The sequence below is a fragment of the Cervus canadensis genome, chromosome 24 (genome assembly GCF_019320065.1).
Source record: "Cervus canadensis isolate Bull #8, Minnesota chromosome 24, ASM1932006v1, whole genome shotgun sequence".
Classification (NCBI taxonomy): Eukaryota; Metazoa; Chordata; class Mammalia; order Artiodactyla; family Cervidae; genus Cervus; species Cervus canadensis.
The window spans coordinates 39,634,212-39,646,590 of NC_057409.1; the positions used below are offsets into that span (position 1 = coordinate 39,634,212).

General features: G+C 39.3%; 1 protein-coding gene across 16 annotated transcripts in view; it reads left to right on the forward strand.

The window, feature by feature from the left end:
* CMKLR2 (chemerin chemokine-like receptor 2) overlaps positions 1-12,379 on the forward strand; it is a 55,341-nt gene that overhangs the window by 4,305 nt on the left and 38,657 nt on the right. For 6 of the 16 annotated variants that reach the window (XM_043445424.1, XM_043445430.1, XM_043445416.1 and 3 more), the window contains exons 2-3: positions 204-354; positions 11,406-11,456. The exons of 1 other annotated variant lie outside the window; for it this stretch is intronic. Coding sequence is in view for 1 of the 15 variants with exons in the window: in XM_043445420.1 (XP_043301355.1) it covers positions 801-803 (3 nt within the window). In the remaining 14 variants the exon portion in view is untranslated. Of the gene's footprint in view, positions 1-24; positions 355-652; positions 804-11,405; positions 11,457-12,379 lie in introns of those variants that run through there. 9 more of the 16 variants (XM_043445428.1, XM_043445426.1, XM_043445418.1 and 6 more) reach the window with 5 other exon arrangements.

A 12,379-nucleotide genomic window follows, 5' to 3' on the forward strand; every position in this document is an offset into this window, starting at 1 on the left:
GAGGCACTGCAGCCAACAGCAATGATCTCCTTTCAGGGAACAAACCTCTGATACACACGTGTACTTGCTGGGCAGAAGAATTAATCTGTGCAGTGTGTTCGCTGCTTACTTTTCTCCTGGAATACATGATGAATTTTTATGGAGGGTAGAGGAGGAAGGGAAAACCACATTCAAGTGAAACCCTACATCATTCTCCTCTACAGTGGCATTTCAAAAGCCAGATAAAAGCCGAATGAGGCGGCTGGGGAAATTGTCCAACGTAGCTGTTCTGAAAACCACCCTCCATTTCATTCTGGAGCAGGGAAGTTACACCCAGACATCACAAAAGCTTCTCTCCTCACAGAAAATTAACTGGTAAGTGCTCTCTTGTTTTCCTCAGACTGACACGTTTGCAGTGACCTGATGAGGATGACTGCAGATGATTTATTTACAAAGCAGTATTTGGACTCACTACCAGCTGGCAAAAAAGAAAAAGGAAAAGGACTCCTGATAGCTTATGAAACGCTCTCCGTGAAAATTTTTGGCCCTGTCAAAAGTGTTTAGGAAGAGTGGAACAGCTGTGATTAAATCTGAAACTCAGAGAACAGGACAAGGTTGCTGGGGTGGGATGGGGGAGTTGGGAAGGCACAATGAAGAACTTTCAGTCGTTTCATCAGCTTTTACCTAGAAAATTACAGCTCATAAATGCAGTTATGACTCAGAAATGTCTAACATCATTAGTGGAAAGCTCACTGTGGTGAAATCGAGTAGGAGGAAACGGTGCTCTGAAGTGAAAACTGATTTTGCCCTCTTTGGATTACATGGTAGGAGAAAAGTTCTAAATTGAGTTGTAATGTGGCTTGGTTTTCTCCTTTTTAAAATGAATAGCTTGTGGTTCTTCAATACAAACGTTTCTTTGTTGCTTCTGCGTTTTTGAAATCTCATTATCAATTGCCTGTTATAGGAATTGGTATCTGGGCTCATCTAATGCAGGAGGATGGTTCACTGAAGGGAGGTATGTAGGAGAAAAGGTTGGGCTAACCCTGGGGAGTCAGATAACTGCACCAATTGCTCTTTGTCAATAGTTTATTCTTTTCCTCCAAATGAAAACTAATGAAAACCAAATGAAAATTTGATAATAGAACTTTGACCATCAGTTACTCTCTTAAGTTGGCCATCCTTCCTTCAAACGAACTCATTTGCCCAAGCTTCCACCAACTTGTTACTAAATTAAGCCACTAGTGTGTTTTGTTTTGTGAAAAAGCCAACAGACATCTCAAATTACCTAGTTCGAGTAATTCTTCTTTTAGTATAATACTCATCATGTTGGCACTTTTTCCAGATACTGAATGATTTTTAAGTTTTTTCACAGATATTATTTATTATTTTATCTAAAATTTAAATTCTTTAGTTTATAAAGAATCCCATACCTTTTCTGTGTTACTTTACCACTAACTGTCATCGCCCTGAGAGACAGTTATTTAACCCAACATTCCCCTCTCAAAGGCTACAGCAGTTGAAGCTAACTCACAGAAGTAATTCTGAAATAAGAAAAGTCTTGTGCTCAAAGACTTTTTTTCTGAATTGTTTACAATTTAAAAAAATTAAAAGCAATCTAAATATCCAGCAGTAGAAAGCTGCTTAAGAGGTGGGTGGGAGGGAGGGGATTATATGTATGTGTGTGTGTGTATATATATATATATACACATATCTGATTCACATTGCTATTCAGCAGAAACTAATACAACATTGTAAAGCAATTATACTCCAATCATTAAGAAAATAAAGCTAGTTAAGCTTATATATTATTTCAGTGAAATGTTTAAGTCATTAGGCAATAATAATTTGGAGGAATATGTTGCATTATGGACGAGTGCTCATATTATAATACTGACAATGACTGTAATTATGTAAAAAGTAAATGGAGATGAAAAAATTGAAGAAAATACACAAAATTGAAAACAGCTGTGTTAAGCTAATGGTGAACTGATGATTTATCAGGAAAGAAAAACTTTTCCTCTACCCTCTTAAATTCAGTTTCTGAAGGCTTATTAATTAAACTAATAAATGACAGATGATGGACTTCACAGAAAAATGTCACTCAAAGAGATGGCTGGCATTGGGGGCTGGTACACCATCTTAAAGGGAAGGGAAGAGAAAGAAGGACACTTACAGGAATACAAGTGACTTCTTAAATATCTAAATAAGGAAGGAGGTGGAGAAAGGGCACTTACGGGAAAACAAATGACTTTTGAGAAACATAAATGAGCCTTTAGGAGAATAGATGGGCAACAGGGTAGTTTGCGTGATATTATCTGTTTGGATCTGTTGTGGAGACTTCTCCTCCATGGAAGTTAAGAGCCAACCTTTCCTGGCTGCTCCTGGGAAGGGGGTTTATGACAACTGAGTTCTTTTGGGACCTCACATGCCTTCTGCTCAAGATAATTTTTATGCCACAGTGGCACATGCTGGACCTCTTTAGGTGATATATCCTTTCTTTTTCCCCAAACTTTCTCTCTAATAGTCCATTATTTGTATAATTTTAAAACTTTATAATATTGAAAATTCCCATCTATTTTTTCTTCTTCAGGTCTTTAACCTGAAGATCTGAAAGTGAAACCCTTCAGTCTGGTGGAGGCTCTTCCATTCTAATTCATCCAGTTTCTTTGGGGACTTTAACTTGAGCAAAGGTTTCTGCCCATGAGACGTCTCTTTATTTATTTATTTATTTATTTATTTATTTTTTTGAGCTGTCTTTTTAAAAATGTACTGAAGCATAGTTGACTACCAGCATTGTGTTTAATTTCTGCTCTACAGCACAGTGACTCCGTTATACATATATATATATATATATATATATATATATATATATATATATATATATTCTTTTTCATACTCTTTTCCACCATGTTTTATCACAGCATATTGAATACAGTTCCCTGTGCTATAAAACAAGTAAGACCTTGTGTCTATTCATCCTATGTGTAGTAGTTTGCATCTACTAATCCCAAATTCCCAACCCTTCCTTCCCCCACTCCTACTGCCTCACAAATCTTCTAATGAAAGTAGTAAAAGCCAAGACCACAATAAAACTGATAGTATAAAAATTTTAAAGATAGAAAAAAAGCAAAACTAGCTAAATGCAAATAAATAACACAGCATCCTCTTAAATTGGACAATTTCTAAACATTCTCCAAATCTATGGCTGCATAGCATTGTTAAACTTGCACTTTTGAAATTGCCTGTCACCCCAGACTTTAATCCCAGCTCTGTCTCTGGCTTGTTTTGTGACCTGAGGCTGAGCAAAGTTCCTGGAACTCAGTTTCCTTTAGTCTTAAATAAACCTGATGGGCTAGGTTCCTTCAAGCCCTCCAGTCTCACCTCTTACCCTTTTTCCAACCTCTGCTTATTAAGTCATTGTTCAGTGTGATATATATAATGGAGTCCTTACACAAACAGTGGATACCTAATAAATATTCGGTGAAACAAATTTTTTATTCAGATTCTATGTTTTCATATTCTTCAATTATCATAGTATGTTCTGATTATTCCATGATACTCAAATAAGATGAAAAATGCTCTTCACTGTTGAAGAAAATAGTGTCAGTAGGAAAAAAGTAAACATGAATCAGGCACACGCTTTTTGCTAGGAATTATGCAGTCCTTCCTTCAGTCTGGGCTTCCCTGGTAGCTCAGCTGGTAAAGAATCCGCCTACAATGCAGGAGACCCTGGTTCAATTCCTCGGTCAGGAAGATCCTCTGGAGAAGGGATAGGCTACCGACTCCAGTATTCCTGGGACTTCCCTGGTGGCTCAGCTGGTAAAGAATCCACCTGCAATGTGGGAGACCTGGGTTCAATCCCTGGGTTGGGAAGATCCCCTGGAGAAAGAAAAGGCTACCCACTCCACTATTCTGGCCTGGAGAATTCCATGGACTGTATAGTCCATGGGGTCGCCAAGAGTCAGACACAACTGAGCGACCTTCACTCACTGAGGTATGGTGTTTAAATTGAAGACGGAAGTAGAGTAGAAAAAGAATTCAGACCCCTCAGTGGTTTAGGAGGACTTTTAGAACACCAAAAATGAGAAACGTTACTGGTATTGCTGGCAAGAATGCAACCACTAGATGACAACATTCAAGGAAGTAATTAATTTAATGAGGTTTAGCATATAAAGAGTTAAATAAAAAGAGGTCATAATCTTCTCTCAGGAAGCATGAAGAAGCAAAGCTTATCCTGTGTTCTTTAAAAGACCTCAAGGATTACTCTCTGAAGCTCTACTTTGGCATTTCTTCTTATGCAAGAAACAAAAAAAAGTTTAAAAACTGTCCATGGTCACCCAGGCCGTCATTTAGTATAATAACCAAATCATTTGGGTGTTAGAGAGGTAGAAAACTTCCCTTCTTACTTTCAAAGTTGTTTGGCTGGTGTAATAATTGAATAAAACTGATTAACAAGAGAAAAACTAATTTCATGTGTACAGGAGTCCATATAATATGAAATTCAAAGCAGTAACCAAGGCAGGCAGCTTGTATACCTTTTAGACAAAGAATAAATTTGTGAAGAATCGATAGGACAAAGAAGTTTGGATTTGGAGTAGTGAATTAGTGAAGAAGTAACAAGTTTTGTTTCTACAGTCTTCTTGGCCCCAAATTGCCTATTTCTGGGAATGAAGATGCTTTCTACCCTCCTGATATAGGGGGCGTATCTTTCACATAGGAAGCTTATTTCCTGCTTTGGGGACAAAGAAGGGTCAGAGTATCCTTGTGCCAGCTGTTTCTCACATAACTTTAACTCAGAATAATCTATATGCCAAAGTGGCATATTTGAGGGTGGCATATTCTGCCCCCCTTCAGTACAATTCCTCCATTTTTAAATGCTTTATACAGTTGCATATAACAGACCCCAACATTCAACAAAAAGTCATCATTATAAACAGAATAATTACTGAAGTGTTTGAGGAACACTAGGGGGTGCATGAGGGCTTGGGATAAAGGCAGAGTTAATATTAAAAGGAGAGGGCTTTATGAAGAAGGACTTTTGCATGGACTATGCAACCTGGCAGCCCAGAAAAGAGAGAATCCAAGTCAAGTCTAATAATATGTGCTGGGTTCAATTTTCATTTGGACCTAAGGGCATGAAATATAATTTGTATGTGAAATTAGATCATTAGACCTAGTAGAAAGCGCTTATAACATCCTTAATTTTCATAAATCTTTCTCTTCGGCAGTTAATGATAAACCTCTATTTCAGTGGAAAACATATGGTCGTGGAGCATTCCGCTTATTGTGTAACTACAGAGTTGACACGGATTTTTTTTAATGAGGTTGTACTATTTGAAAGGGCTCTTATTTGTCCTTGATGATATTTGACCTAATAAAATGGCAATGTCATATGCTTCAACATAAAATATGGATTATTAATTTAATAGAAAGATATATCTATATTATTTATTTTATTGCATAAATGTTTAATTTGTATATTTTATTCATACACATGATATAGTTGACTATGTCTAACACTAAAACTATACTCCACATACCATAGTTTTGAGGATGGAGAAAGCACTTCCTCCTTCATTCACTAAACTTTTATTGAGTACTTACTATGTTTCCTGCACTCTCTGTTCTGTATTTGAGAGACACAAAGGAGTAAAGCTTTATCTTTATCTTTATCACCTTACCCTTGAGACTTTCAACATTTAGCAAGGGAGATAAACACACAGATGGTTACTACAGAGAGCATGTGTACAAGGATTAAGAAGGAAGTCCCCGAAGTCAGACCCAGAAGTCTTGTCTGGGCTTCACTGCCGGGGTCCAGCCTCGGCAGGATCCAGGGGATGCCCTCAGGATGAACGGCGTTGGCGTTGGCGAGAGAGACGTGAGACCAGCCTTGATAGGGCCAAGTCTGCGAGGGAGAGAGAGAGAAAGAGAGAGAGTGAGTGACCAGACGGGGGTGTTTGCAGGGTCTGGCAGAGTCTGGCAGTGGTTTATTTTTTACCGTGGCTTTTATACCCTAAATTAGTACATTTCTAAGGGGAAGATAGTTTAACATTACAGCTTGTTCTTCACGAAACCAGGGTGTTTTCTGTATGCTTCTTTGTTTATGAGGGTCTGGTACATTATCTTCTGGCCTTGGGGCCTATTGACATTTTATGACCTAGGTGAATGCAAAGCTGTTTTCCGTAATCTATTCTTTAATGAACACAGAGGTCAGTCCTTTTGCAGAAGCTATCAGTTAAATTTATCTAAAAGGTTTACCACACAAAGACTCTGCAGCTCCAGTGAGGCAGCCCCTGTTTAGCATTCCTGGTTAAAATTAACAATTCTAAACTCTTATTTTTCTAAATCTTTAACTATAACCACTTTTAGAATAATATTTTTGTGTTCTCTAATAGGGCTTCCTCACCCCCGAAGGGCTCTGTGCCTATCAGGGCCTTTATGTGATCAGGTTCTTTATGCTGTTTATGATTAAGGTGCTGTGAGCAGCCATGTGCATTAGTTCGCATTTGCCAAGCAGGCTAGAATGCCAGCAAAGGGGTCTAAATGGAAACACTCCTTTCATCCTGGATAATCTTATAGGATACCACCGTCCAGCGGACATATTAATTAAAGTTCTAAGTTGATTCTGTTTGGAAAGAGATCGGGGAAGGCCTTCTACCCGTGTCACAGAAATTAGGGAGTAGTCTAATATAGCAAGCATCAGAAAGACAGAGATCATCTTTAAGGTGAGCGCCAGGGCAGCTTTTCGAAATCCCTGAAGCCCTGATCTGCCTTGCTTGTCAGGTCTCCTCCTCACGACCTTGTCATGGGTTGGATCTCATGTGCTGGCTCCCAGCACGTCACCACTTTTGCTAATTGCCCAACCTCCCTTAGCCTCATAGAGATAACAGTAGTACCTCACAGGGTTGTCGTGAGAATGAAATGTGAAAATGCAGTTGCTTAGTGTTGTAGTACATGTAACAAGTACTCAGATGTTACCGTATTACTGTGATGTGTTAGATGGTGTCATTTAATTAGGTATGCTTCATTTGCTTCCTTTTGAATGTAGTTAGGTAAACTGTTCTTAATTATAAGCCATACGTTATTGTATGTAATTTGCTCCTGATAATAGTTTAGAGAAAAATCTCATCACCTTTCCCTGTAAGTGGGACTCGTTTTTATTCAAAAACCCTGATCTAATGAAGTGGCTGGACAGATTTAAAACATCCCTAAGGAGTGAGATTCATCATTCTTTTAACACCTTTAAAAAGAAAGAGGACCTGAGAACAAGAACTAATGGATTTGATGGTAATTAAGAGCTGAAATTTCCTTCTCAAACTCACCTTTGCCTTTCAGGCAAATATAAGTATTAGTTGTTGCCAAAATGCCCATGACCGTGAATGCCTTTTCTCAAAAGCCACCAAATATGAGACTACCTTGGTGGCCCAGTGGTTAAGAATCCACCTCGAAATGCATGCGGGGTGGGTTCCATCCCTGATTGGGAAACAGATTCCACATGCTGCAGGGCAACTAAACCAGTGTGGCACAACTACTGAGCCCGCATACTGCAACAAAAGATCCCAAGTGCTGCACGTAAGACCCAGGCAGCCAAGTAAATAAATATTTTTTTAAAAAACCCCACTGAATAGTTTTACTGCCAGCCAATAAATACTTGTGCATGTGCGCTCAATTATGTTCGACTCTTTGTAGCCCTCCAGGTTCCTCTGCCCATGGAATTTTTCAGGCAAGAATACGGGGGTGGGTTGCCATTTTCCTACTCCAGGGGATCTTCCCGACCCAGGGATCAAACCCGCGTCTCTTGTGTGTCCTGGATCGGCAGGTGGATTCTTTACCACTGGTGCCACCTGGGGGGCAAAGGGGGTATGAAGGGACGCGAAACAGTCTCGGGGAGGAGAGAGATTCATCAAATAAACATTCAAATACATAAAAATTCTAAAGGAAGAGTGTAGAGCAGGGACCCTGATTTAGGTTGGGGGATAGATTTGTGGAGAGCAGGAAAAAATTCACTTGGGAAAGTAATATCTAAAAACACAGCTTACCCTTTAGAAGAACTGATGATTTTCTCCCAATTCCAAACCACCAGCAAGTTCAGGAAATGAGTTTAGTCAAATCAATTGTTTGGTTACTTTATGGGAAATACTAAGTCTATAGAAATTGTTTATTGTATTACTCAAATGTATGGATAATACTAAATGTGACTCTCTATTTGATTGTCATTCTGTCCCATACAGGCTTTCATTTCATTAACTATTCAAAATAAGACCATTCTCCTCTAGGGTAATTCTATCATTATCAACACACTCAGACACAAAAGGTATATTTAATTCAGTTTTTTACATTGAACAAACAAGAATATGGAAAACTTTGGAGATAGTAAAATGACTAAATTCTTCCTTGTTTGAGAGAGGTGCCTTGCTCTGGGATGGTATAAGGAGGCATTTCTCCTTGGTTTGCTTTTTCATTTCTAAGAGATTGAATAGGGAAGGAGGAACTTCAGTACATGCCTAACACTGTTTATCTCTTAGGAGGGATCATAATATACCAAACACTATTTAAAAGTGTATTTTCATATCTCCTTACAAATGTATTCTACCCTCCAAAACACAGGAGTGGGTAGAGGAGATGATTGTGAAGAGTATCTCTTCATTTTAACTTTCTATTAGATTATTTATAAGAACATGCACACTCATTTATTTCAGTCTTAATTAAGCAAAAGCTTGATTTGTTAAAGATTAGGTCTATTTTCAAACATTGTCAAATGGAATTTGTACTGAGTAAACGTCAATAATTTTCTAAAAAAGACAACTTCTTCCTTTTTACACTTTTCTCAAGCAGTCAGTAAATAACTCATTCATCAAACTTAAGAGAGCGCCCAAACAGGATTTCTTTGGAAAAGCTCATTTTTTTCTTTTTTATGGGGCTTTTTGTATTTTTGTTTAGCCAGACAATTGATGTATTTTCTAACCAGCTGGATCACAGCAAGTCAGAGATTTCAGCAAGAAGCTCAGTTTACTTCATTCCCATCTTTATCACAAGAAATGAACTCAATCTACATAAATCATTTGACATAAAATAAACAAACTCCTTTAAATAGAATCACAGGATCAAAATGTTCCCCTTTGGAAAGGAAGGAATGAGTGTAATGTAGCTTTACTGTCCCAGCAGGAAACCATTATTTTGTTGCTCCCGTGGTATCTTTCAACTAATGTTTTCTTTCAGGATAAAGCACAAATCCAGAATGTTATCTAAACTAATTACAAATAATATCATCAAATGAGCTCTCTGATTAGAACCAGTGATCATTAAACTAGCTGCAAGCCCAAGAATTTGCTACCTTTCTACAAAACCATATGTTAGTTATGTGAATTATTTCATAGTATACCCTAATAAAAAAAAGTATTAATAAAGTAAGATATAAAAATGATATTGCATATTTCCTGAGCTCTTACTATGATCCAGGCACTGTGCTAGGCACTTATATACATTATCTTGTGTAATTCTTACAACAACCCTAGAGTGGTTTGCTGATGGTATTTCTCCCCAGATCACAGATGAAGAAACTAAAATTTAGTTCAGTTCAGTTCAGTGGTTCAGTCATGTCTGACTCTTTGTGACCCCATGGACTGCAGCACACCAGCCTTCCCTGTCCCTCTCCAATACCCAGAGCTTGCTCAAACTCATGTCCATTGAGTCAGTGATGCCATCCAACCATCTCATCCTCTGTCATCCCCTTCTCCTGCCTTCAAACTTTCCCAGCATCAGGGTCTTTTCCAATGAGTCAGTTCTTCACATCAGGTGGCCAAAGTATTGGAGCTTCAGCTTCAGCATCAGTCCTTCCAATGAATATTCAGGACTGATCTCCTTTAGGATGGACTGGTTTGATCTCCCTGTAGTCCAAGGGACTCTCAAGTGTCTTCTCCAACACCACAGTTTGAAAGCATCAATTCTTCGGCACTCATCTTTCTTTATGGCCCAACTCTCACATCCATACATGACTACTGGAAAAACCATAGCTTTGACTAGATGGACCTTTGTTGGCAAAGTAATGTCTCTGCTCTTTAATATGCTGTCTAGTTTGGTTATAGCTTTTCTTCCAAGGAGCAAGTATCTTTTAAGTTCATGGCTGCAGTCACCATCAGCAGTGATTTTTGAAGCCCCCCCAAAAATAAAGTCTGTTGCTGTTTCCATTGTTTCCCCATCTATTTGCCATGATGTGATGGGACCAGATGCTGTGATCTTCATTTTTTGAATGTTGAGCTGTAAGCCAGCTTTTTCACTCTCTTTCACTTTCAACAAGAGGCTCTTTAGTTCCTCTTCGCTTTCTGCCATAAGGGTGGTATCATCTGTGTATCTGAGGTTATTGATATTTCTTCCAGCAATCTTGATTCCAGCTTGTGCTTCATCCAGCCGGGCACTTCGCATGATGTACTCTGCATATAAGTTAGATAAGCAGGGTGACAGTATACAGCCTTGACGTAGTCCTTTCCCGATTTGGAACCAGTCTGTTGTTCCACGTCTGGCTCTAACTGTTGCTTCTTGGCCTGCATACAGATTTCTCAGGGGGGCAGGTCAGGTGGTCTGGTATTCCCATCTCTTTAATAATTTTCCACACTTTGTTGTGATCGTCACAATCAAAGGCTTTAGCTAGTCAATGAAGCAGAAGTAGATGTTTGTAATAAAAAAAATATGGTACATGTGACCACTGTTATTGATTTGCTGATGTAGAGGAGGAAAAAAGAAAAACATCTTTCTTCTTCTTCTAGATTCTCGGCTGGAGCACCTATAAAAAACACAGGTTAATAGGAGGAAAGCATTCAGATTTTTAAATATAAGTTTCACATGACATAAGAGCCTTCATAAGGAAATGAAGATCTGAGGAAATAGTTAAGTTTGAGTGTTTTTAAGCATACTAGGTTTGATGAAAAATGAAGAGTCATTGAGGAATGTGATAGGACAAAATGAATGTGAACTAAGAGTGGTAAATTGGGGGAAACTTAGCAAGGCTGTTCATTCATATTCTACTCAGCATCCTTCCTTCTTTGGAGATAAAGATGTTCCTTTCCTTAGGGCATAAGGAGGGCACATTTCACTTGAGGATCTCATGTCCTGACTCAGGGGAGGGTCAGAAATCCTTCTTGCACCTGTTGTTCCTCATACTCCTTCAGCTTAAACTATTGCATATGCCACGGTGCCATTATTTGGGGCTAGCAGTAGAACCTCATCAGTATCTATGTTGGATTGAGGGGGGAAACGTGAAGTAGTACCTACAAATACAAAATAGGAAATAGACGTGCACTATTAACAGAGAAGACTGGAGTAATAGATGGCTGTGTGTCTGACACAGAGCTTCACTCCATTACGAAGTTTCCTTCTCACAGCTCCCTGAATCAATAGATATTATTATTATGTTATCCCTACTTTTACAGATGGAGAAACTGCCGCTTAGAGCTTTTGACTGACTTCCCAAGGCCACACAGGTGAGAGACAGAGAGATAGCAGTGGGTGGTAGCAAGAATCCAGATCTTAGTTTTCTGCCCAGGAACTGGACCTGGGATGAAAATCAGGAATCCCAGCCGCTAGTTCACCAGGGGCTAGAGGCTAGAAGCAAAATTCCCCTGGCCCTTGCCCCCATTGAAAAGTGCATTTCTCAAGGAGGCAAAAACTGTAGAAACAGGTACAACGTTTATTTTTAGAAATACAGCACACCAGGTAGGAGAGGACACAGAGAAATCATTTGTTTCATTAAGACAGAAGCAAGACAGAGAGACACAGCCGGAGAAAAAGGGTGTGAGCATCCTGGCCCACGAGGAGGAGTGTAGTAAAGAGGTGGTTAAATCATTTACATAGGCAGTTCTGGGTCTTTGTTTACCTTTGGCCAATTATCTGTCTTCTCCCACCCTCTATCTGTCCTAGGACCCTCCCCAACATGCATGTACAACTTTTTTCCAAGATGGATTCCAGCCCAGGGGCCTATGGAGGGACCTTGGTATCACCTATGCTGGGGTGGTGCCACCTCCTTTTTGACCCCTAAGGAGACTTTCTCCACATGTGCAGTGTCTCCCTTGGCCCAAGAATGGGAAATACGTGACCTTCTGATCTTTTATCCTAACAGCGTTTAGCCTCTCTCTGTCCCTACCATAACCATTACCTTAAAGTGTCCATTGGAGGCAAAGTCCAGCTGTTATTCGCATTCCAAGATGGAAGTAAATATCTAGCCCAGAGCCCACCTGCCTCCTTGCTCAGAATTGTAAAATGTAGGTTAGTTGTAAATGCCCAGCCTGGAGCCCATCTATCTCCTGCCTCCAAAGTGGCGCTGCAGTTAGAAGCCAAGGTCTGCCTGACCCCAGGGCTTTCCTTGCTACCCACCATAAAATGTGGCCCAGACAGGATTCTGATTGTT